The sequence below is a fragment of the Thalassophryne amazonica genome, chromosome 3 (genome assembly GCF_902500255.1).
Source record: "Thalassophryne amazonica chromosome 3, fThaAma1.1, whole genome shotgun sequence".
In the NCBI taxonomy this organism is placed as follows: Eukaryota; Metazoa; Chordata; class Actinopteri; order Batrachoidiformes; family Batrachoididae; genus Thalassophryne; species Thalassophryne amazonica.
Window position 1 is genome coordinate 1,684,237 of NC_047105.1, and position 27,772 is coordinate 1,712,008.

Sequence of the window (27,772 nt, forward strand, 5' to 3'; positions counted from 1 at the left end):
GGAAATTAGAGGTCATCCATGTCTTTATGTCTGTAAGACAATCCTGCAGTTTAGCTAATTGGTGTGTGTCCTCTGGCTTCATGGATAGATAAAGCTTGGTATCATCTGCGTAACAATGAAAATTTAAGCAATACCGTCTAATAATACTGCCTAGGGAAGCATGTATAAAGTGAATAAAATTGGTCCTAGCACAGAACCTTGTGGAACTCCATAATTAACTTTAGTCTGTGAGAAGATTCCCCATTTACATGAACAAATTGAATCTATTAGACAAATATGATTCAAACCACCGCAGCGCAGTGCCTTTAATACCTATGGCATGCTCTAATCTCTGTAATAAATTTTATGGTCAACATTATCAAAAGCAGCACTGAGGTCTAACAGAACAAGCACAGAGATGAGTCCACTGTCCGATGCCATAGAAGATCATTTGTAACCTTCACTAATGCTGTTTCTGTACTATGATGAATTCTAAAACCTGACTGAAACTCTTCAAATAGACCATTCCTCTGCAGATGATCAGTTAGCTGTTTTACAACTACCCTTTCAAGAATTTTGAGAGAAAAGGAAAGGTTGGAGATTGGCCTATAATTAGCTAAGATAGCTGGGTCAAGTGATGGCTTTTTAAGTAATGGTTTAATTACTGCCACCTTAAAGGCCTGTGGGACATAGCCAACTAACAAAGATAGATTGATCATATTTAAGATGGAAGCATTAAATAATGGTAGGACTTCCTTGAGCAGCCTGGTAGGAATGGGGTCTAATAAACATGTTGATGGTTTTGGATGAAGTAACTAATGAAAATAACTCAGACAGAACATCGGAGAGAAAGAGTCTAACCAAATACCGGCATCACTGAAAGCAGCCAAAGATAACAATACGTCTTTGGGATGGTTATGAGTAATTTTTTCTCTAATAGTTAAAATTTTGTTAGCAAAGAAAGTCATGAAGTCATTACTAGTTAAAGTTAATGGAATACTCAGCTCAATAGAGCTCTGACTCTTTGTCAGCCTGGCTACAGTGCTGAAAAGAAACCTGGGGTTGTTCTTATTTTCTTCAATTAGTGATGAGTAGAAAGATGTCCTAGCTTTAACGGAGGGCTTTTTTTTTATAGAGCAACAGACTCTTTTTCCAGGCTAAGTGAAGATCTTCTAAATTAATGAGACGCCATTTCCTCTCCAACTTACGGTTATCTGCTTTAAGCTACGAGTTTTGTGAGTTATACCACGGAGTCAGGCACTTCTGATTTAAAGCTCTTTTTTAGAGGAGCTACAGCATCCAAAGTTGTCTTCAATGAGGATGTAAAACTATGACGAGATACTCTATCATCACTTACAGAGTTTAGGTAGCTACTCTGCACTGTGTTGGTATATGGCATTAGAGAACATAAAGAAGGAATCATATCCTTAAACCTAGTTACAGCGCTTTCTGAAAGACTTCTAGTGTAATGAAACTTATTCCCCACTGCTGGGTAGTCCATCAGAGTAAATGTAAATGTTATTAAGAAATGATCAGACAGAAGGGAGTTTTCAGGGAATACTGTTAAGTCTTCTATTTCCATACCATAAGTCAGAACAAGATCTAGATATGATTAAAGTGGTGGGTGGACTCATTTACTTTTTGAGCACAGCCAATAGAGTCTAATAATAGATTAATGCAGTGTTGAGGCTGTCATTCTCAGCATCTGTGTGGATGTTAAAATCGCCCACTATAATTATCTTATCTGAGCTAAGCACTAAGTCAGACAAAAGGTCTGAAAATTCACAGAGAAACTCACAGTAACGACCAGGTGGACGATAGATATAACAAATAAAACTGGTTTTTGGGACTTCCAATTTGGATGGACAAGACTAAGAGTCAAGCTTTCAAATGAATTAAAGCTCTGTCTGGGTTTTTGATTAATTAATAAGCTGGAATGGAAGATTGCTGCTAATCCTCCCGCCTCGGCCCGTGCTACGAGCATTCTGACAGTTAGTGGTGACTCGGGGGTGTTGACTCATTTAAAACTAACATATTCATCCTGCTGTAACCAGGTTTCTGTAAGGCAGAATAAATCAATATGTTGATCATTATTATATCATTTACCAACAGGGACTCAGAAGAGAGAGACCTAATGTTTAATAGACCACATTTAACTGTTTTAGTCTGTGGTGCAGTTGAAGGTGCTATATTAGTTTTCTTTTTGAATTTTTATGCTTAAATAGATTTTTGCTGGTTATTGGTAGTCTGGGAGCAGGCACCGTCTCTACTAGGGGATGGGGTAATGAGGGGATGGCAGGGGGAGAGAAGCTGCAGAGAGGTGGTGTAAGACTACAACTCTGCTTCCTGGTCCCAACCCTGGATAGTCACGGTTTGGAGGATTTAAGAAAATTGGCCAGATTTCTAGAAAATGAGAGCTGCTCCATCCAAAGTGGGATGGATGCCGTCTCTCCTAACAAGACCAGGTTTTCCCCAGAAGCTTTGCCAATTATCTATGAAGCCCACCTCATTTTTTTGGACACCACTCAGACAGCCAGCAATTCAAGGAGAACATGCGGCTAAACATGTCACTTCCCGGTCCAATTGGGGAGGGGCCCAGAGAAAACTACAGAGTCCGACATTGTTTGTGCAAAGTTACACAACGATTTAATGTTAATTTTAGTGACCTCCGATTGGCGTAACCGGGTGTCATTACTGCCGACGTGAATTACAATCTTACCAAATTTACACTTAGCCTTAGCCAGCAGTTTCAAATTTCCTTCAATGTCGCCTGCTCTGGCCCCCGGAAGACAATTGACTATGGTTGCTGGTGTCGCTAAGTTCACATTTCGCGAAACAGAGTCGCCAATAACCAGAGTTTGATCCTCGGGCGGGTGTGTCGTCGAGTGGGGGAAAAACGGTTAGAGATGTGAACGGGTTGGCGGTGTACACAGGGCTTCTGTTTAGGGCTACGCTTCCTCCTCACAGTCACCCAGTCAGCCAGCTTTCCCGGCTGCTCGGGATCTGCCAGGGGGTAACTAACGGCGGCTAAGCTACCTTGGTCCGCACCGACTACAGGGGCCTGGCTAGCTGTAGAATTTTCCACGGTGCGGAGCGGAGTCTCCAATTCGCCCAGCCTGGCCTCCAAGCTACGAATAAGCTACACTTATTACAAGTACCGTTACTGCTAAAGGAGGCAGAGGATAACTAAACATTTTCACACCCAGAGCAGAAAAGTGCAGGGAGAGACAGGAGAAGCCGCCATGCTAAACCGGCTAAGAGCTAGTAGCTACGCTAAGCTAGCGGATTCCCTAAAAACACGCAAAGTGAATAATGTGTAAATAATTTAGAGGTGATTCAGCAGAAGGAGTGCTTTAGTTAAGGCACGTAAAGATTACACTGGGAAACAATCGTAATCTAGATAACTAGATCAATCTAACTGCGCAGATTAAACAGCTAACAGATACAGAAAAAACACCGCTGTGCTCCGGAACAGGAAGTGATACAATACCGCAGTGAGAGCCAACCTCATGAATGCCACACTACTATTATTGTGAACACCCCCTTTTCTAATTTTTTTTTACTAATAGCCCAATTTTCATAGCCTTAAGAGTGTGCATATCATGAATGCTTGGTCTTGTTGGATTTGTGAGAATCTACTGAATCTACTGGTACCTTGTTCCCATGTAACAATAAGAAATATACTCAAAACCTGGATTCATCTTTTTAGTCACATAGCACTACTATTATTCTGAACGCTACTGTACCTGAACAGTTGTTCTCACTGTGTTTTGTACAGTAACACTACCGCTAACCTTAGTGACATGAAATTTGGGGTTCCACAGAGTTCCATTTTAGGCCCCCTGCTTTTCTTCCTTAATGTAGCACCCCTTGGGCACATATTGCAGTGTTTTGGGATTACCTTTCACTTCTATGCAGATGATACTCAGTTATACATGCCGATAACTGTGGGGAAAATCTCATTCCCATAAAATCTTTGGAGGGACTGTCTTCTATCAGTTAGAAGCTGGATGTCTAGTAACTTCCTACTTTTAAACTCTGATAAGACTGAAATGATGTTCTTGGTCCAGCAAGACATCAGCATCAATTTGACCAGCTGGCGCTCAGCCTGGGTTTGTGTTATACATCATACGGACAGCGTGAGGAACCTTGGGGTAATTTTTGATCCTACATTGTTCTTTGACCTCCACATTAGAGATATTACTAGAACTGCTTTTTTCCACATGTGAAATATAGCGAAATTCGTCCCATCCTGTCTCTGGCTGATGCTGAGACCATGATTCATGCTTTTTTTCTAGTAGATTGGATTATTGTAATGTCCTATTTTCAGGGTTACTGCAATCCAGCATTAGGGGTCTCCAGCTGGTTCAAATGCTGCTGCCAGACTTTGACAAAGCAGGTTTGAACATATTACACCCATTCTGGCTTCTTTGCACTGGCTTCCTGTCTCTGTAAAGATCTTGTTATTAACATATAAAGGTGTTCATGGACTGGGCGCCTTCTTATCGGCTTGATTGGTGAAACCCTATGTGCCGGCCCAGGTTTTGTGATCAGAGGATGTGGACTATCGTGTCTTCCCAGAGCGAAGTCAGTGGGTCAAAGAGCTTTTTCTTATCATGCACCCGCTCAGTGAAAAGTCTTCCTGCGACCATGACGCAGTCGGTGTCTGTGAACATTTTAAGTCAAGACTTAAAACATATTTTTATTTTCTTTCTTATGAATAGCTTTATTTTTTGGTTTTATTCTTTTGTGTTTTATTATGTATTTGATTTTTTTTTATTTACTAACCTTATTTTAAATTTTATTTTGAACTGTTCTGTGTGAGGCGCCTTGAGGCAACGTTTGTTGTGATTTGGCGCTTTATAAGCCGATTAAATTAATTAAATGGCCAGAGATCACTCCAGTGGTCGTTTAGAGGTTTCAGACGCTGTATCGCCCCCTCAGACTGAAAGTCATGATGACACCTGGATTTTCAGTCACAAAACAAACCAAGTGGAAGAGAAAGTTTTAATAGAATCAAGACAAAAAACAAACTAAAAACTAAGACTGGTCCGTGTGAAGAATGAGCCTGTTTAGAGTCCCAGCAGAGTCCTCGCCTCCAGACTCTGAGCCTGAAGGGTCTCACTGACATAACGCTGCAACAGCTCCATCTTCTTCCTCCTCACCAGAGCCTCCTCCACCTGAGACACAGACAGAGGCGGGTCAGAAGGGGACAACAACGGCGCGGGTCAGAGACACTGAGGGGTCGGACGGAGATGGCTTACAGACACTGACGGGTCAGAGAACTGAGGGGTCGGACGGAGACGGGTTACAGACAACTGACGGGTCAGAGACACTGAGGGGTCGGACGGAGACGGGTTACAGACACTGACGGGGTCGAGACACTGAGGGGTCGGACGGAGACGGCTTACAGACACTGACGGGTCAGAGACACTGAGGGGTCGGACCTAGACGGCTTACAGACAACTGACGGGTCAGAGATACTGAGGGGTCGGACGGAGACGGGTTACAGACAGTGACGGGTCGTACGGAGACGGCTTACAGACAACTGACGGGTCAGAGACACTGATGGGTCGGACAGAGACGGGTTACAGGCAACTGACGGTGTCAGAGACACTGAGGGGTCGGACAGAGACGGGTTACAAACAACTGACGGGTCAGAGACACTGAGGGGTCGTACGGAGACGGGTTACAAACAACTGACGGGTCAGAGACACTGAGGGGGTCGGAACGGAGACGGGTTACAGACACTGACGGGTCAGAGACACTGAGGGGTCGGACGGAGACGGCTTACAGACAACTGACGGGTCAGAGACACTGAGGCGTCGGACGGAGACGGGTTACAGACACTGACGGGTCAGAGACACTGAGGCGTCGGACGGAGACGGCTTACAGACAACTGACGGGTCAGAGACACTGAGGGGTCGGACGGAGACGGGTTACAGACAACTGACGGGTCAGAGACACTGAGGGTCGGACGGAGACGGGTTACAGACACTGACGGGTCAGAGACACTGAGGGGTCGGACGGAGACGGCTTACAGACACTGACGGGTCAGAGACACTGAGGGGTCGGACCTAGACGCTTACAGACAACTGACTGGTCAGAGATATTGAGGGGTCGGACGGAGACGGGTTACAGACAGTGACGGGTCGGACGGAGACGGCTTACAGACACTGACGGGTCAGAGACACGTTACAGACAACTGACGGGTCAGAGACACTGAGGGGTCGGACAGAGACGGGTTACAGACAACTGACGGGTCAGAGACACTGAGGGGTCGGACAGAGACGGGTTACAAACAACTGACGGGTCAGAGACACTGAGGGGTCGGACAGAGACGGCTTACAGACACTGATGGGTCAGAGACACTGAGGGGTCGGACAGAGACGGCTTACAGACAACTGACGGGTCAGAGACACTGAGGGGTCGGACGGAGAACGGCTTACAGACACAACTGACGGGTCAGAGACACTGAGGCGTCGGACGGAGACGGGTTACAGACACTGACGGGTCAGAGACACTGAGGGGTCGGACGGAGACGGGTTACAGACACTGACGGGTCAGAGACACTGAGGGGTCGGACGGAGACGGGTTACAGACAACTGACGGGTCAGAGACACTGAGGGGTCGGACGGAGACGGGTTACAGACACGACGGGTCAGAGACACTGAGGGGTCGGACGGAGACGGGTTACAGACACTGACCGGGTCAGAGACACTGAGGGGTCGGACCTAGACGCTTACAGACACTGACGGGTCAGAGATACTGAGGGGTCGACGGAGACGGGTTACAGACAGTGACGGGTCGGACGGAGACGGCTTACAGACCCTGACGGGTCAGAGACACTGAGGGTCGGACGGAGACAGCTTACAGACAACTGACGGGTCAGAGACACTGAGGGGTCGGATGAAGACAGCTTACAGACACTGACGGGTCAGAGACACTGAGCGGTCGGACAGAGACGGGTTAAAACAACTGACGGTTCAGAGACACTGAGGGGTCGGACAGAGACGGGTTACAAACAACTGACGGGTCAGAGACACTGAGGGGTCGTACGGAGACGGGTTACAAACAACTGACGGGTCAGAGACACTGAGGGGTCGACGGAGACGGGTTACAGACACTGACGGGTCAGAGACACTGAGGGGTCGGACGGAGACGGCTTACAGACAACTTGACGGGTCAGAGACACTGAGGCGTCGGACGGAGACGGGTTACAGACACTGACGGGTCAGAGACACTGAGGCGTCGGACGGAGACGGCTTACAGACAACCTGACGGGTCAGAGACACTGAGGGGTCGGACGGAGACGGGTTTACAGACAACTGACGGGTCAGAGACACTGAGGGGTCGGACGGAGACGGGTACAGACACTGACGGGTCAGAGACACTGAGGGGTCGGACGGAGACGGCTTACAGACACTGACGGGTCAGAGACACTGGAGGGGTTCGGACCTAGACGGCTTACAGACAACTGACGGGTCAGAGATACTGAGGGTCGGACGGAGACGGGTTACAGACAGTGACGGGTCGGACGGAGACGGCTTACAGACAACTGACGGGTCAGAGACACTGAGGGGTCGGACAGAGACGGGTTACAGACAACTGACGGGTCAGAGACACTGAGGGGTCGGAACGAGACGGGTTACAGACAACTGACGGGTCAGAGACACTGAGGGGCGGACAGAGACGGTTTACAAACAACTGACGGGTCAGAGACACTGAGGGGTCGGACAGAGACGGCTTACAGACACTGACGGGTCAGAGACACTGAGGGGTCGGACAGAGACGGCTTACAGACAACTGACGGGTCAGAGACGGCTTACAGACCAACTGAGACGGGTCAGAGACACTGAGGCGTCGGACGGAGACGGGTTTACAGACACTGACGGTCAGAGACACTCAGGGGTCGGACGGAGATGGCTTACAGACAACTGACGGGTCAGAGACACTCAGGGTCGGACCTAGACGGCTTACAGGACAACTGACGGGTCAGAGATACTGAGGGGTCGGACGGAGACGGGTTACAGACAGTGACGGGTGCCGGATGGAGACGGCTTACAGACACTGACGGTGTCAGAGACACTGAGGTGTCGGACGAGACGGCGTACAACAACTGACGGGTCAGAGACACTGAGCGGTCGGACAGAGACGGGTTACAAACAACTGACAGGTCAGAGACACTGAGGGGTCGGACAGAGACGGGTTACAAACAACTGACAGGTCAGAGACACTGAGGGGTCGGACAGAGACGGGTACAAACAACTGACGGGTCAGAGACACTGAGGGGTCGGACAGAGACGGGTTACAACAACTGACGGGTCAGAGACACTGAGGGGTCGGACAGAGATGGGTTACAAACAACAACATGACGGGTCAGAGACACTGAGGGGTCGGACGGAGACGGGTTACAGACACTGACGGGTCAGAGACACTGAGGGGTCGGACGGAGACGGCTTACAGACACTGACGGTCAGAGACACTGAGGGGTCGGACGGAGACGCTACAGACAACTGACCGGGTCCGAGACACTGAGGGGGTCGGACGGAGACGGCTTACAGACACAACTGACCGGGTCAGAGACACTGAGGGGGTCGGACGGAGACGGCTTACAGACACTGACGGTCAGAGACACTGAGGGGTCGGACCTAGACGGCTTACAGACAACTGACGGGTCAGAGATACTGAGGGGTCGGACGGAGACGGGTTACAGACAGTGACGGTCGGACGGAGACGGCTTACAGACAACTGACGGTCAGAGACACTGAGGGGTCGGACAGAGACAGGTTACAGACAACTGACGGGTCAGAGACACTGAGGGGTCGGACAGAGACGGGTTACAAACAACTGACGGGTCAGAGACACTGAGGGGTCGTACGGAGACGGGTTACAAACAACTGACGGGTCAGAGACACTGAGGGGTCGGACGGAGACGTGTTACAGACACTGACGGGTCAGAGACACTGAGGGGTCGGACGGAGACGGCTTACAGACAACTGACGGTCAGAGACACTGAGGCGTCGGACGGAGACGGGTTACAGACACTGACGGGTCAGAGACACTGGAGGCGTCGGACGGAGACGGCTTACAGACAACTGACGGGTCAGAGACACTGAGGGGTCGGACGGAGGACGGGTTACAGACAACTGACGGTCAGAGACACTGAGGGGTCGGACGGAGACGGGTTACAGACACTGACGGGTCAGAGACACTGAGGGGTCGGACGGAGACGGCTTACAGACACTGACGGGTCAGAGACACTGAGGGGTCGGACCTAGACGGCTTACAGACAACTGACGGGTCAGAGATATTGAGGGGTCGGACGGAGACGGGTTACAGACAGTGACGGGTCGGACGGAGACGGCTTACAGACAACTGACGGTCAGAGACACGTTACAGACAACTGACGGGTCAGAGACACTGAGGGGTCGGACAGAGGCGGGTTCACAGACAACTGACGGGTCAGAGACACTGAGGGGTCGGACAGAGACGGGTTACAAACAACTGACGGGTCAGAGACACTGAGGGGTCGGACAGAGACGGCTTACAGACACTGATGGGTCAGAGACACTGAGGTTCGGACAGAGACGGCTTACAGACAACTGACGGGTCAGAGACACTGAGGGGTCTGACGGAGACGGCTTACAGACACAACTGACGGGTCAGAGACACTGATGGCGTCGGACGGAGACGGGTTACAGACACTGACGGGTCAGAGCACTGAGGCGTCGGACGGAGACGGGTTACAGACACTGACGGGGTCAGAGACACTGAGGGGGTCGGACGGAGACAGGGTTACAGACAACTGAAGGGTCAGAGACACTGAGGGGTCGGACGGAGACGGGTTACAGACACGGACGGGTCAGAGACACTGAGGGGTCGGACGGAGACAGGTTACAGACACTGACGGGTCGAGACACTGAGGGGGTCGGACCTAGACGGCTTACAGACAACTGACGGGTCAGAGATACTGAGGGGTCGGACGGAGAGACGGGTTACAGACAGTGACGGGTCGGACGGAGAGCGGCTTACAGACACTGACGGGTCAGAGACACTGAGGGGTCGACGGAGACAGCTTACAGACAACTGCACTGGTCAGAGACACTGAGGGGTCGGATGAAGACAGCTTACAGACAACTGACGGGTCAGAGACACTGAGCGGTCGGACAGAGACGGGTTACAAACAACTGACGGGTCAGAGACACTGAGGGGCGGACAGAGACGGGTTACAAACAACTGACGGGTCAGAGACACTGAGGGGTCGTACGGAGACGGGTTACAAACAACTGACGGTGTCAGAGACACTGAGGGTCGGACGGAGACGGGTTACAGACACTGACGGGTCAGAGACACTGAGGGGTCGGACGGAGACGGCTTACAGACAACTGACGGGTCAGAGACACTGAGGCGTCGGACGGAGACGGGGTTACAGACACTGACGGGTCAGAGACCTGAGGCGTCGGACGGAGACGGCTTACAGACAACTGACGGGTCGAGACACTGAGTGGTCGGACGGAGCGGGTTACAGACAACTGACGGGTCAGAGACACTGGCGGGGTCGGACGGAGACGGTTACAGACACTGACGGGTCAGAGACACTGAGGGGTCGGACGGAGACGCTTTACAGACACTGACGGGTCAGAGACACTGAGGGGTCGGACCTAGACGGCTTACAGACAACTGACGGGTCAGAGATACTGAGGGTCGGACGGATGACGGGTTACAGACAGTGAGGGTCGGACGGAGACGGCTTACAGACAACTGACGGGTCAGAGACACTGAGGGGTCGGACAGAGACGGGTTACAGACAACTGACGGGTCAGAGACACTGATGGGTCGGACAGAGACGGGTTACAGACAACTGACGGTCAGAGACACTGAGGGGTCGGACAGAGACGGGTTACAAACAACTGACGGGTCAGAGACACTGAGTGGTCGGACAGAGACGGCTTACAGACACTGACGGGTCAGAGACACTGAGGGGTCGACAGAGACGGCTTACAGACAACTGACGGTCAGAGACACTGAGGCGTCGGACGGAGACGGGTTACAGACACTGACGGTCAGAGACACTCAGGGGTCGGACGGAGACGGCTTACAGACAACTGACGGTCAGAGACACTCAGGGGTCGGACGGAGACGGCTTACAGACAACTGACGGGTCAGAGACACTCAGGGGTCGGACCTAGACGGCTTACAGACAACTGACGGGTCAGAGATACTGAGGGGTCGGACGGAGACGGGTTACAGACAGTGACGGGTCGGATGGAGACGGCTTACAGACACTGACGGGTCAGAGACACTGAGGGGTCGGACGGAGACAGCTTACAGACAACTGACGGTCAGAGACACTGAGCGGTCGGACAGAGACGGGTTACAAACAACTGACAGGTCAGAGACACTAAGGGGTCGGACAGAGACGGGTTACAAACAACTGACAGGTCAGAGACACTGAGGGGTCGGACAGAGACGGGTTACAAACAACTGACGGGTCAGAGACACTGAGGGGTCGGACAGAGATGGGTTACAAACAAACGGGTCAGAGACACTGAGGGGTTCGGACGGAGACGGGTTACAGACACTGACGGGTCAGAGACACTGAGGGGTCGGACGGAGACGGCTTACAGACACTGACGGGTCAGAGACACTGAGGGGTCGGACGGAGACGGCTTACAGACACTGACGGGTCAGAGACACTGAGGGGTCGGACGGAGACGGGTTACAAACAACTTGACGGGTCAGAGACACTGAGGGGTCGGACGGAGACGGGTTACAGACACTGACGGGTCAGAGACACTGAGGGGTCGGACGGAGACGGCTTACAGACAACTGACGGGTCAGAGACACTGAGGGTCGGACGGAGACGGCTTACAGACAACTGACTGGTCAGAGCACTGAGGGGTCGGACGGAGACGGCTTACGACACAACTGACGGGTCAGAGACACTGAGGGGTCGGACGGAGACGGTCTTACAGACACTGACGGGTCAGAGACACTGAGGGTCGGACGGAGACGGCTTACAGACACAACTGACGGGTCAGAGACACTGAGGGGTCGGACGGAGATGGCTTACAGAACAACTGACGGGTCAGAGACACTCAGGGGTCGGACCTAGACGGCTTACAGACAACTGACGTGTGTCAGAGATACTGAGGGGTCGGACGGAGACGGGTTACAGACAGTGACGGGTCGGATGGAGACGGCTTACAGACACTGACGGGTCAGAGACACTGAGGGGTCGGACGGAGACAAGCTTACAGACAACTGACGGGTCAGAGACACTGAGCGGTCGGACAGAGACGGGTTACAAACAACTGACAGGTCAGAGACACTGAGGGGTCGGACAGAGACGGGTTACAAACAACTGACAGGTCAGAGACACTGAGGGTCGGACAGAGACGGGTTACAAACAACTGACGGGTCAGAGACACTGAGGGGTCGGACAGAGATGGGGTTACAACAACTGACGGGTCAGAGACACTGAGGGGTCGGACGGAGACGGGTTACAGACACTGAGGGTCAGAGACACTGAGGGGTCGGACGAGACGGCTTACAGACACTGACGGGTCAGAGACACTGAGGGGTCGGACGGAGACGGCTTACAGACCACTGACGGGTCAGAGACACTGAGGGGTCGGACGATATGGGTTACAACACTGACGGGTCAGAGACACTGAGGGGTCGGACGGAGACGGGTTACAGACACTGACGGGTCAGAGACACTGAGGGGTCGGACGGAGACGGCTTACAGACACTGACGGGTCAGAGACCCTGAGGGGTCGACGGAGACGGGTTACAGACAACTGACGGGTCAGAGACACTGAGGGGTCGGACGGAGACGGGTTACAGACAACTGACGGGGTCAGAGACCTGAGGGGTCGGACGGAGACGGCTTACAGACAACTGACCGGGTCAGAGATACTGAGGGGTCGGACGGAGATGGCTTACAGACAACTGACGGGTCAGAGACACTGAGGGGTTGGACGGAGACGGCTTACAGACACTGACGGGTCAGAAAGGGACAATGGGACGGGTCAGAGACAGCAGGTTTTGGACAGACCTCTCTTTGTGAAGGAACAGGAACGTGTGCAATGAAGCTGACTCCTCCCTCTTCGCCCTCCCGCTCCTCCTGGCTCTCGTCATCAGGCTGAACACAAAACACAAACAGCCCTTTAGCTCACACTCAAGTCTGTCCCCCATTACAGGACATACGGATCTGTATGGAACCCTCTGGGATCCCAAAGTCCAGTCCCTGGACAGGCTCCAGGGACACCTGATTTTTTAACCTTTAGCTCCGCAGAGGCAGAAAGAACCAAACCCACAGTGCTAACTGCTGCCCCACGCTGGCCATGAGAAGGAAAAACATCTCACAGGCTGTTAACTGTGACTTTGTGTCCATCAGACATCAGTGGAGACGTTGTGTCTCGGCTCCTCGCTGCACTAACAGCCGGATCAGAATCCATGAATCCAGCTGAGGATCAGACAGATCTGAGCCCTGATCCACAGTCCTGCTCAAAACAACTGACATCCCTGATTTCCAAACCATCCATCCATCTTCTCAACCCATTTATTCCGGCGTTGCCGACCGAACAGTCCCGCCTTCACTGTGCATGAGTCATTTCGGAGCATCAGCAGCGATTCTTCGATTATCGCCTCATTTCAGCTTCAAACTGACTTCAGAATGATTTAAGAATTTACTTGGTCATCTGATGGTTAATAATCACATTATTCCATTTGACCGCTTCAGGTGAAGAGACTCAGACATGTGCAGTGAAGGCAGGGCGGAGCAATTTTTAGGCAGGGCCGTTCGGTCGGTGACACCGGTTTAGGATCACAGAGGGTGGAGCCTATCCCAGGTTTGGGAATCACAGGGGATGGAGCCTATCCCAGGTTTGGGAATCACAGGGGATGGAGCCTATCCCAGGTTTGGGAATCACAGGGGATGGAGCCTATCCCAGGTTTGGGAATCACAGGGGGTGGAGCCTATCCCAGGTTTGGGAATCACAGGGGGTGGAGCCTATCCCAGCGGATACATATTACAATTGTACGAGTACGTTTTTATTTGCATTTATGAATGAAGACATTCTGAAAGCTAATGGTATCAACAACATGACAGGGACTGTAGAGGAGCTGAGGAACCCTCAGTCCCAATACGGTTCCTGACAGAACCCTGGGTGGTTCCACACACTGGTTCACCTCTTCATCACGCACGGTGTAGATGTTGTCATCCTCGTCGATGACCTGCTGCTTGTCCCCTGAAGAACGGGACTCCTCCTCTGTCCTCCACTTCTGCACCGCCTCCTGCACCGCTGGACAGACGGACGGACGGACGGACGGACACACACACACACACACACACACACACACACACACACACACACACACACACACACACACACACACACACACACACACACCTGTTTGCAGTCTGATTGGACATACTGAACTCTATTTTTGCTTTAAACTGAAAATTTTTGAAGTTTGGACTAAAAGACATTTCATTTAACCCCTTAACGCCCGAATTTATATAGTTGTATATAAAAAATGTTTTGTGTGTGTTTTTGCCTTTAAGTAGATGGTAAATAATGTTGAGATTATTAATTTCAGTTTTGCACAAAAACTAGATAGTAATATTGGGTATTCTGGTAATGACTTTATGTTATAATGTTATAATAATAATGATGGTATGTTGCAAATTTGCGACAACGGGCATACAGGTCAATTTGGTAAGTTGCATATTTGAGTCAGAGATTGTAGCATATATGCGACGATGGGCGTTAAGGGGTTAAACATTTTGTTAAAATGATTTTTTTTTTAAATACATGAGCTAAGTGGAAGTTTTTTCCTTTTCCCATCCATCATATGTGGACTCTGATCCACCCGGGAATGAAAGTGGTGGGAAAAAAAAAAAAAAGAAGCTGAAACCCCAAATTTTTGCCCCCCAAAAAATATTTTTGAATTTCAGAAGCTCTGAAGTGCAATCTGGGGCTATTCCAGAAAATAAACTGCAGAGAGTTTAAAACTTGAACTTGAAAACTGGAAGAAGATTGAAAGGTTTCATGAAAATACCTTTCTTGGGGTAATAATAGAAGAGAAAATCAGTTGGAAACCACACATCAAATATATACAATCAAATGATCATGAAGCATCTCAGTGTTAAAGTAAAACATGTTCTGGATCACAAATCAGTCCACATCCTCCACTGTTCCACCGTCTGAGTGGATTTCAATGACTGCAGAGATCTGAGGCAATAACTACATGAGTTCAATAAAACTACTAATTATTTTTCAAAAAGGGTAACATGGGTCATTCAGCATGTTGCCATCAAGATAAAAAAAAAGATTAAAATTAACAGACAGTTAATGGATTCGGACACCACTACGGTTCTGCTGCTGTTAGATCTCAGTGCTGCATTTGATACAGTGGATCATCATATTCTACTTGATAGGCTGGAAAATCATTTTGGGATTACTGGGAGTGCCCTTGCATGGCTGACGTCATACAGTAGTGTTCAGAATAATAGTAGTGCTATGTGACTAAAAAGATTAATCCAGGTTTTGAGTATATTTCTTAGTGTTACATGGGAAACAAGGTACCAGTAGATTCAGTAGATTCTCACAAATCCAACAAGACCAAGCATTCATGATATGCACACTCTTAAGGCTATGAAATTGGGCTATTAGTAAAAAAAAGTAGAAAAGGGGGTGTTCACAATAATAGTAGCATCTGCTGTTGATGCTACAAACTCAAAACTATTATGTTCAACCTGCTTTTTTATCAATCCTGTGAATCACTAAACTAGTATTTAGTTGTATAACCACAGTTTTTCATGATTTCTTCACATCTGCGAGGCATTAATTTTGTTGGTTTGGAACCAAGATTTTGCTGGTTTACTAGTGTGCTTGGGGTCATTGTCTTGTTGAAACACCCATTTCAAGGGCATGTCCTCTTCAGCATAAGGCAACATGACCTCTTTAAGTATTCTGACATATCCAAACTGATCCATGATACCTGGTATGTGATATATAGGCCCAACACCATAGTAGGAGAAACATGCCCATATCATGATGCTTGCACCACCATGCTTCACTGTCTTCACTGTGAAATTAGCTTCACACAGGCGTCTTCTAACTGTCACAGCACTTACAGGTAACTCCAGACTGTCTTTGATCATCCTGGAGCTGATCAATGGGTGAGCCTTTGCCATTCTGGTTATTCTTCTATCCATTTTGATGGTTGTTTTCCGTTTTCTTCCACGCGTCTGCTTTTTTTTTTTTTTGTCCATTTTAAAGCACTGGAGATCATTGTAGATGAACAGCCTATAATTTTTTGCACCTGCGTATAAGTTTTCCCCTCTTCAGTCAACTTTTTAATCAAACTACACTGTTCATCTGAACAATGTCTTGAACGTCCCATTTTCCTCAGGCTTTCAAAGAGAAAAGCATGTTCAACAGGTGCTGGCTTCATTCTTAAACAGGGGACACCTGATTCACACCTGTTTGTTCCACAAAATTGATGAACTCACTGACTGAATGCCACACTACTATTATTGTGAACACCCCCTTTTCTACTTTTTTTTTTTACTAATAGCCCAATTTCATAGCCTTAAGAGTGTGCATATCATGAATGCTTGGTCTTGTTGGATTTGTGAGAATCTACTGAATCTACTGGTACCTTGTTTCCCATGTAACAATAAGAAATATACTCAACACATTCTGAACACTACTGTAGCTTTGAACAGAATCAAAGTACTGATCGAGTGCAACTCAAGGGGCAAAGAATTCTAAAGTCTGGACCCAGCCACAACAAAAGAGTGGTCACCCCACTGCCTGCTTTGGGTCCTCGGGACCTCCAGCTGATGCTGACCAGCGGACCACAAAGTTCTGGTGGGCGTGTGTGCAGTTAACAGTTCACAGAGATAAGAAGGTGCCATTCCATGTATAGCTTTAAAAACAAATATTAAGAGTTTAAAATCAATCCTAAATTCTTGCATAGAGTTTCTCAATGGATTTGGGGTCATTTGGGGGCCCTGAATCTGAATCTGGTGTTAGTTTTTAACAACTGAATCATGTTTTTGAGCTATGAAAACAAGTTTCTTTAAAAACTGATATGTTTTGTCGAATGTTAAAAATTTACGTTGTGTTTAAGCACAGGTGTCTCGGTGTTGATGAGAACAGTGGCAAGAGAAAGTCAAGGACACATTTGTAGAGCTGGGGAAGGATTGTTGTCTTCCTGGGTGGAGTGTTTCTGAACAATCACACATGGACCTCAATCAGGCTGCAGGGCTGTGCAGGGATGAGAATCAGCAGTTCCCTTACTTTTGGGATAAATTTTGTCACCTGCTGATCATTTCAAATCCAGTGAGAAAAAAGTTGAGGTGGGATGTGTTTGTGACACTTCTCACATTAGTCACCAGGTTACACTGAACAGTGTGGTGTGCACAAGAGGCTTGCAAGATGCAGGCTATATTTTGCCGGATACAGCAAACACGCACCTAGCGATATTTGACTGGGTCTCCTTGCTGATTGGCTAGTTCAAATGACATCATCGTAGAATTTATTTCAACATGGTGGTGTCCTCGGCAATGTTGAGCTGAACAATATTTCACCGTACGCGACACCAGCAAAACGGTGGGTTGCGCTGTTTTGCCGGCCGTCAAAATTTAACAGAATGGCCGCGGTCGGGCGGGAACTTAAAGACGATCGGAGTTTAAGATCTCCTTATTTCACATTCATGATAGTAGCTTGATATTGGTGATTATCATTATTGAAAATTAGCATATTTTAAAATTCACTATTTTCAGGGGTGGACTGATTGAAGGTTTTGCAGACATGAAACAGAGAAAAAACAGGATAAACACATGTGCCAACATGGACTTCTGTATGTTCATTTTTATTCTGTCTTGAATTTGCAGGTTTTGTTTATAATCCTACACAGAAAATTACCAAGACTGCAAAAATTCTTTCCACTGCGTGGTGAAATGCTACAGTGGACATAATTTTGGGTGAGGCGGTGGAAATAACTTTGGGCACGGTGGAAATAACTTTGGGCACGGTGGAAATAACTTTGGGCACGGTGGAAATAATTTTCGCCACACGGTGGAAATAATTTCAGGCACCGCTGTGCCACGTTTTTGAGCTGCTTTTAGCGTCCGAGAATCCCTCCGGCAGTAGGTGATTTTCTGTTCCGATTCAAATGACTAAATGCCGCTTTGGGTGCCATAAAAAGATGAAAAATTAGCACCAACACTCAATGCTGAAAACGCCGCCATGTTGATACCCTCTACGATGATGTCATTTGAACTAGCCAATCAGAGGAGATCCGGTCAAATATCGCTAGGTGGGTGTTTGCCAAATCTGGCAAAATATACACTTTGGAGAAGAAAAGCTGCTATGCTAAATAGCTTAGCACATTATTCCGCAGTTTTTTTTATGTCCGTAAATGTAAATAAGCCAGTTAATGAAACAAAGTATGGGTGGTTTGTGACGGGGCAGGGACACCCTAAGAGGTAAAATCTTACTTTTCCTGAAAAACACCTTTTGTGTGTGAGATCCTGTATGTGAGAGCTGTGTATTATGGGATGCATAATGGTGGCAAGCAAAAAAAAAAAAAAAAAAAAAAAAAGATTGACAGTTTTTTGTGAGGAAAATGTGTTGGAAAGGATAAAAGATTAAGATGGCAAGTGTGTCTGATAAAGATTCCAAAGAAAAGTCTGCAAGGACGTGGCCGGACAAAGTCACACTGCTGACAGCCTGCAGCCCTGATGTCAGACTGAATATCTGCTTAGTACTTATTAAAACAAGTGAACTAAGAGGGTAAGAAAAAAAAGGGGTGAACACATCAAGAGGGGACATGGGCGGAGCCACATTTCACCAGGATTCACATAAATGACTGAATAAGAGTAAAATACCACATAAACTAACGAGAACTGTGTGAACATGATTCAGTTCTGTAGATGATGTCAACCTGGTTTTACGTTGGACTGATTGAAATTCAACATACCTGGTTTTCCAATTGAAAAAAAAATGCATCATGTGTCAGGGGTCTTAAGTGGATTTGAGCAGAATTTACATCGGACCGAACATCCTGAGTGTTTGGTTTCATTATTGACAAACATTGATTTGGAACGTCTGGTCCCAATAAATTTAGATACAATTTACTATGAAGTGTGGTTCACAAAGATTCATTCTGCAAAGATTTTAAACAGTTAAAGGTATAAATGAGAGCATTTTTTATCCACATAAAAATCATCTTTTCATTTGGTAAAAATCACCAGAATGGCTCCTTCAAAGTGTGAAAAATTCAATATCTTCCCCCCCACAGTCAGCCAGCCATCAGTCTTTGTGCTTCCCGACTTTTCTCATCCCCAGTTGTAACACATCCGGGCGGGGGGGGATTCTGGACATTCAGTCCACAGTTGCTCACCTCGTTTCTCATACTGCATCTCCAGAGGAAGGAGGACTCCGTCGTCTTCGTCCCTGTACCCATAGTACTCTGCATCCACATCTTTCATCAGCTCCGCCCTCGTCTTTCTCACCGCCGGCGCCGCTGAAGGAATGAAAGAAGAAGCAGTGATGACGGCTGATGTCACAGAAGGTTCCGGAGTGCAAAGCAGCGAGCTTACATACGGTCCTTTTCAAAGAGCTCTCGAACCCCGGGCAGATCTCGGGCCGCTCCAAAATATTTATAGCCTCTGTTCCCTGGAACCTCCTTCCCCTCGTGGTCCAACATCCTCGGTCCAAAACGCTGAAACAACCGACACAAACCAGTCAGAAAAGAAACTTCAAATAACACTAACAACAAGTAGGACATTTACCTGGTGATGGTTAACGTAACGAGAAATAATAACCAATAACACTCAATGTTACAGTCAAACATCTTACCATCAAAATAAATACCGGAGGCTCCTCCTACAATCAATATCAAATTGATGAAGGGACGGTTTCACACTTTATGGCACGTTTCATCACCAGTGTTGTGAAAAGTAACTTTGACAAGTTACTTTTTTAGTTGCTTGCTTTATGCAGTTACTTCATTAGCAGCATTATGCAATTACTTTATTAGAATCTGGCAAAAACTTGCAACTAATAAGTAATGTAACTTGGTTACTCGTAAGATTGAGCAATCAGCAAAGTAACTAATAGTTACTTTGGTGAGTACTAAATCTTAAAAATAACCAAATTAGATTATGAGTAACTTTATTAATTACATTCAGCAGCTGCCGACAAGGTGTCCACAGCTGCTAATGAACTAACTGTATGAAGTAACTGTAAAATATAACTGTATAAATTAACTAATGAAGTAACTTTCCAAAGTTACTTTCCCCAACACTGTTCATCACAAACACTCAGATTTTTGCAGCTTCAGTTTGTTTATCATCGTGATGCCGACTGAAGCACGTCATACTGAAGGACATCTCAAAGGCAACAGAGTCCACCGTGTTCCAGGTCAGCCCCGCCTCCCAGCGCATGGAGGAGACTGTTTCACGGTGGTTCAGTTGGGATGCTGAGAGCTCCACAAATTTTTTTGGAAACCCCCCTTATGCAGGGACGGAGTCCATTCTGCATTCCTTGTGGGACCAGAAAACAAACGTAGAAGTGGCACAGAGGCTGGAGGACACTCAAAGAAGGCACGGAGCACGCCATGGACGGCCAATGGACGCTGAATGAACATACAATGTTCAGGGCTGTGCGCCGTGATTTTTGTAAATAAAGTTAATTTTATAAAGCACAAAATGAGTTCCTTGCCAGCAGCTGTCCACCAAAATGGAGAGGTTTCCTGTAGAGGATGACATTTTTCGGGAATTCCCGTGGGTCAAGTGATTCCTGCGGGATTCCCGCGGGATGGGAGTCAAAATTTTATCAATCCCGTGATTGGGATGGGAATAAAAATGAATGGGAGCAGGCAGGAGCGGGAATGCCAAAAATAGATGATGATTTTCATCTATTTAAAACAACCAAAACGCGTTCACACTGGGCGCGATCAGACGCTACAAATTCGCAAGGGGTCGCGTGGCGACGGACGCACCTCCTTCGCCCGGTGTGTCGCTCTGCTTTTGCTGCGAAAATTCACCCCAGTGCATCATCAAATATGAGGAGCTTCCATTCCGCTCGCCGGCTCCGGCTGCCAGTCAAGTCATGATGGACCTTGATCACACGGAGCGAGTTGTTATGAAAAGCTCCCAATACAGAGAGGATCATTATTTGCTGCAGGAGCTGCATCTGGATGATGGCGGCTTTCAGCGGTCCTTCCACCTCTGCAGGACACAGTTTGAGGACCTCCTGTCCCGTTTATGCACGCACATGTAAACAATAAAAAAAAAAAACAAAAAAAAAAAAAACTCTGCTGCCTGCTATGGGTCTGCTCCTCGCTCTTCCCCCCAAAACTCTGTCATAATTGTGTTTAGAAACCAGTCACCATTTGTTTTATTATACATCTGTGTAGTTAATTAATAAAATATTCTCAACAGATGATTTGCTCACGCGCGCATGTAAAATAACAAGAAAAAGAAACTCCGCTGCTTGCTGTGGTGCTGCTGTTCGCTCCAAAAACTCTGTCATAATTGTGAAATAAAGGACAAAAGAGACATAAGTCCTGCTCACAGGCTGCTATCAGAGACAGGACATGTTCACATCTTCAGTCAAACTCCAGACATCTCCACGTCACTACATATTCAGTCCCTGATTGATCATCACAGCGCGAGACATACGGGAGTGGGACTGATTTTGAGTGGGAGCGGGATGGGATTGGGAGTCATCTTTACAGGAGTGGGATGGGATTTATTTTTTTACTCCAGTCCAGGATTGGGACAGGATGGGATTTTTTTTTCTGGGAGCAGGATGGGACGGGAGTGAAAATCCACTCCTGTGTCATGCTCTAGTTTCCTGCTGCCTGCACATTTGTTTGCCATTTTGTCCACTGCTCGTCTGTCCAGTAGTTCATTCTGGGTTTCTGATTGCCCAAAGTCAATTCAGCACAAGTGGAGAAAGGACTAAAGCTCCATGTCTTGAAGAAAGACAGCTCTCTCTCACTCAGTGAGGAGGTGCAGCAGAGCTGTTTAATGTCCTGGTGCACAGGAGGAAATATGACATCACACTGTTAGACCACAGCAAACTCCGCTCGAATCCTGCATATGGTATACATCTATGAACTGGGAAAACCTTTCTCTCACTGCAGATCTCCATGGAAATGTGACCTGTGTGGTGAGGCAGCATAGAGCTGTAGCAGACATTTTGGTTCGACTCTTTCAGCACCTTGGACAGCAGCACAGCCCGAGGCTTGTGTCTAACATGAATCGGTAGAGTGCAACAAGTCAGATGGGATGTTTCTTCTTCGACGGCTAGGGAAAGAGTGAGGGGGTCTACTAGGAGGCAGAAGTACCGCGGAACAGATGCTCAAAGGACACCATTGGTCAACGGGGTGTGGCAGAGAGAAAGCTCAGTGGACACACAGGATTCCACAGTCACACGGAAAAGGAACAGACGACACACAGAAGGCGCTCGGTGAACATGTAGATTGCCAAGAAATTCTCTTTTTACAACACAAACAGCACACAAGGGACAGTGAAGCACTTGTACAGAATGGTGTTTTTGTGTCCCGCTACACTGTTTGGCTGCACAATCTCTAGAGACGCTCAGAAGCCACCATTAGAATCAGAAAAGTTTTACTGCCATATGAGTGAACAAGTTCACAACATTTGGAAATTGCTGCGGTACTCTGTGGAAAGACAAACACACACAAAAATAAATAAATAAAAATAAAAAATAGAGCAGTAAAACAAGTAATATATAATAAAACTTTACACTATAACAATGTTACAAAATGTACAGAATGTATGAGCTAAGATAAATAAATGGTGATAAATGGTGATGATAGCAACAATGTGGAGTTCTAAAGGGTCTTGTTGAGGAGGCTAATGGCAGAGGGGAAAAAACTGTTCTTATGGTGGGAGGTTCTGGTCCCTTTGGACCAGAACCTCCTCCCCTCAGGGAGGAGGTCAAAAAGGCTATATCCAGGGTGAGAAGGATCGGCTCTGATCCGACATGAACACCCCAGTGTCCTGGAGATGTACAGGTCTGTGCGTAAACAAATGACATCATAGCGCACAGCCCAAGAACTGTCCGCAGAGGGAGAAAAAAAAAAACTGTCTGCAGAGGGGAAAAAAAAAAAAAAACTGTCCGCAGAGGGAGAAAAAAAAAAACTGTCTGCAGAGGGGAAAAAAAAAAAAAAAAAAAAAAAAAAAAAAAAAAACTGTCCGCAGAGGGAGAAAAAAAAAACTGTCTGCAGAGGGGAAAAAAAAAAAAAAAAAAAAAACTGTCCGCAGAGGGAGAAAAAAAAAAAAAAAAAAAAAAAAAAAAAAAAAAAAACTGTCCGCAGAGGGAGAAAAAAAAAACTGTCTGCAGAGGGGGAAAAAAAAAACTGTCTGCAGAGGGGGAAAAAAAAAAAAAAAAAAAAAAAAAAAAAAACTGTCCGCAGAGGGAGAAAAAAAAAACTGTCTGCAGAGGGGAAAAAAAATAAAATAAATAAAAATAAAAAAAACTGTCCGCAGAGGGAGAAAAAAAAAACTGTCTGCAGAGGGAGAAAAAAAAAAACTGTCTGCAGAGGGGGAAAAAAAAAAAAAAAAAAAAAAAAAAAAAACTGTCCAGGAGAAAAAAAAAACTGTCTGCAGAGGGAGAAAAAAAATAAAATAAATAAAAATAAAAAAAACTGTCCGCAGAGGGAGAAAAAAAAAACTGTCTGCAGAGGAAAAGATGAAAAGGCGAGAAGTGTGTTTTGGTCCCAATATGGACATTCCGGATGATTTTCTCATGGATAGTACGACAATGAACAGCAGCTAAAGCAGCCAGGTTGATGAGGACACGCTGCTAAATTTGAACAGCAGCGCATGCGCCAGCCGACATGACAAAAGTTAAGTGAGCCAACTTTTTATGTACACGTTACGTGTTGTGTATCTCAGTAATGAGTGATAATAATGCAAATAATATGCTGTTGTCATGCGGTATGCATTTTCTGAGTCCCCCGTTCATGCCCAGTCGCCCAAAATGACAGATGGGCGAATATCTGTCATTTTGGGCGACTGGGCATGAACGGGGGACTCAGAAAATGCATACCGCCCTCCAAAAGCACGTTATTGTATTACTACCACACGGTACTCTGGGGTGAGTATTTACCACGTAGTCTGGTCCTCCCAGGTCCTTGATCCTGACTTCCCAGTGACCTTTTTCTCTCAAGAGCTTGTTGATCTCATCGTTCAGATCCCGGATCCTGAACTCCCCCAGACCAGCTGAAGACACAGAGACATTCAATCAGATACATGCGTCCTGTTCTTGTCTTGAACAACACGCTGAACTCCAGTGACAGTTAACAGGAAAGTTTGTTTCCGACTTTATTACTTTTACGTGACAAAAGTTTGACGAAATTACAAAACAACATGAACATTTATTACATCAAGTTCTACAAGCTGCAATGTACAGTGACAAGGACGGACAGGATTAGGAATGAACATATCAGAGGGACAGCTCAGGTGGGACAGTTTGGAGACAAAGTCAGAGAGGTGAGACTGAGATGGTTTAGACATGTGCAGAGGAGGGACCCAGGGTATATAGGGAGAAGGATGCTGAGGATGGAGCCACCAGGCAGGAGGAGAAGAGGGAGACCAAAGAGGAGGTTTATGGATGTGCTGAGAGAGGACATGCAGGTGGTTGGTGAGACAGAGGAAGATACAGAGGACAGGGTGAGATGGAAACGATTGATCTACTGTGGTGCCCCCTAACGGGAACAGCAAAAGGGTTACTTCCAGCTGCGAGTATCAAACTGTAAAAAATATCACCTAAGCAAGTTTTGTTTCAGCCGATGTTCAACCAACAAGGGTCCATCAGTCCTCGTGGTTTTGAGCCAGGTGGGACAAAACATGTATTTATGGATTATGGAAAACAGCATGTAGGGTTACAACTAACAATTATTAATAATCGATCTTTTAGTTTGTTGATTAGTTTTTAGTTCAATAATGGGTGGGGGGGGGGGGGGCGTGAAAGATGTTGAATGTTATCCAGAGTTTAAGATGATTTCTTATATATATATATATATATATATAAATAAATAAATAAATAAATAAGTATTTGAACACCCTGCGGTTTTGCAAGTTCTCCCATCTAGAAATCATGGAGGGGTCTGAAATTTTCATCTTAGGTGCATGTCCACTGTGAGTGAAAGAAAAAAAAAAATCCGGAAATCACATAGTATGATTTTTTAATAATTTATTTGTATGTTACTGCTGCAAATAAGTATTTGACCCCCTACCAACCAGTAAGAATTCTGTCTCTCACAGACCTGTTAATTTTTCTTTAAGAAGCCCTCTTATTCTGCACTCTTTACCTGTATTAACTGCACCTGTTTGAACTTGTTACCTGTATAAAAGACACCTGTTCACACACTCAATCAATCACACTCCAACCTGTCCACCATAGCCAAGACCAAAGAGCTGTCTAAGGACACCAGGGACAAAACTGTAGACCTGCACAAGGCTGGGATGGACTACAGGACAACAGGCAAGCAGCTTGGTAGAAGACAACTTGCATGGGGGTGGAAACATCATACTCTGGGGGTGCTCTTCTGCAAAGGGGACAGGACGACTGCACCGTATTGAAGGGAGGATGGATGGGGTCATGTATTGCGAGATTTTGTCAAACAACCTCCTTCCCTCAGTAAGAGCTTTGAAGATGGGTCATGGCTGGGTCTTCCAGCATGACAATGACCCCAAACACACAGCCAGGGCAACTAAGGAGGGGCTCCGTAAGAAGCATTTCAAGGTCCTGGAGTGGCCTGGCCAGTCTCCAGACCTGAACTCAATAGAAAATCTTTGGAGGGAGCTGAAACTCCAAACCTGAAAGATCTAGAGAAGATCTGTATGGAGGAGTGGACCAAAATCCCTGTTGCAGTGTGTGAAAACCTGGTGAAAAACTACAGGAAACATTTGACCTCTCTAACTGCAAACAAAGGCTACTGTACCAAATATTAACATTGATTTTCACAGGTGTTCAAATACTTATTTGCAGCAGTAACATACAAATAAATTATTAAAAAAAACAAAAATCATACACTGTGATTTCCGCAATTTTTTTTTTTTTAGAATGTCTCTCACAGTGGACATGCACCTAAGATGAAAATTTCAGACCCCTCCATGATTTCTAAGTGGGAGAACTTGCAAAATCGCAGGGTGTTAAAATACTTATTTTTCCTCACTATGTATATATATATATATATATATATATATATATATATATATATATATATGTGTGTGTGTGTGTGTGTGTGTGTGTGTGTTTATTTGAAATGGGACAATACATATTAATGAACATTGTTGCATGTAAATTGTCGGATTATAGCAAGATGCTAATTTACATCCGTAGTCCCAGTAACATACAACCCCAATTCCAGTGAAGTTGGGCCGTTGTGTAAAATGTAAATAAAAACAGAATCCAATGATTTTCAAATCCTCTTCAACCTATATTCAACTGAATACACCACAAAGACAAGATATTTAATGTTCAAACTGATAAACTTTATTGTTTTTGTGCAAATATTTGCTCATTTTGAAATGGATGCCTGCAACACATTTCTAAAAAGCTGGGACAGTGGTATGTTTCCCACTGTGTTACATCACCTTTCCTTCTAACAACACTCAATAAGCGTTTGGGAACTGAGGACACTAATTGTTGAAGCTTTGTAGGTGGAATTCTTTCCCATTCTTGCTTGATGTATGACTTCAGTTGTTCAACAGTCCGGGGTCTCCGTTGTCGTATTTTGCGCTTCATAATGCGCCACACATTTTCAATGGGCGACAGGTCTGGACTCCAGGCAGGCCAGTCTAGTACCCGCACTATTTTACTACGAAGCCACGCTGTTGTAACACATGCTGAATGTGGCTTGGCATTGTCTTGCTGAAATAAACAGGGACGTCGCTTAAAAAGACGTTGCTTGGATGGCAGCATGTGTTGCTCCAAAACCTGGATGTACCTTTCAGCATTGATGGTGTCATCACAGATGTGTAAGTTGTCCATGCCATGGGCACTAACACACCCCCATACCATCACAGATGCTGGCTTTTGAACTTTGTGCTGGTAACAGTCTGACTGGTCTTTTTCCTCTTTTGTATAGAGGACACAATGTCCATGATTTCCAAAAACAATTTGAAATGTGGACTCATCAGACCACAGCACACTTTTCCACTTTGCGTCTGTCCATTTCAAATGAGCTCAGGCCCAGAGAAGGCGGCGGCATTTCTGGATGTTGTTGATGTATGACTTTCACTTTGCATGGTACAGTTTTAACTTGCACTTGTAGATGTAGTGATGAACTGTGTTAACTGACAATGGTTTTCTGAAGTGTTCCTGAGCCCACGCGGTAAGATCCTTTACACAATGACCAGTGAGAATGGGGCCTAAGAAAGCACCTGTGACGGAGGATTTGAAGGATATTAAGAAGGTTCTGGATATTCTCACGGAGGAGGTTTGTGCTGTAAAAACTCAGCAGAAGGAGATACTGGCACTAGTAAAGGAAGTTAAGGACCTGAGAGGCCTTATTGAGCAGAAGGACAAATGTTGGAAAGGAGGGTGAATGAGATGGAGCAGTACACGCGAATGAACAATGTTGTTGTATCTGGGCTCTACATCAGACCCAGATCGTATGCTCGGGCAGTGGCCTCTGGTAACAGGGGGGAGCCCGATGAGCAAGACGAATGCTCCACAGTGCAACAAGTTGCTGCTTTTCTGCAAACTTAGGGGATCAATCT

At 46.6% G+C, this 27,772-nt stretch overlaps 1 protein-coding gene across 1 annotated transcript in view; it reads right to left on the bottom strand.

Annotated features, from left to right (window-relative positions):
* Window positions 1-4,968: 4,968 nt before the first annotated feature.
* isy1 (ISY1 splicing factor homolog) overlaps window positions 4,969-27,772 on the bottom strand; it is a 51,938-nt gene continuing 29,134 nt past the window's right edge. Inside the window, exons 6-11 of the mRNA XM_034164412.1 lie at window positions 24,153-24,265; window positions 19,611-19,728; window positions 19,408-19,530; window positions 14,179-14,291; window positions 13,043-13,129; window positions 4,969-5,159 (exon numbers count right to left, since the gene is read on the bottom strand). Of these exons, the coding sequence (XP_034020303.1) occupies window positions 5,052-5,159; window positions 13,043-13,129; window positions 14,179-14,291; window positions 19,408-19,530; window positions 19,611-19,728; window positions 24,153-24,265 (662 nt within the window). The 3' untranslated portion in view covers window positions 4,969-5,051. The remainder of the gene's footprint in view (window positions 5,160-13,042; window positions 13,130-14,178; window positions 14,292-19,407; window positions 19,531-19,610; window positions 19,729-24,152; window positions 24,266-27,772) is intronic.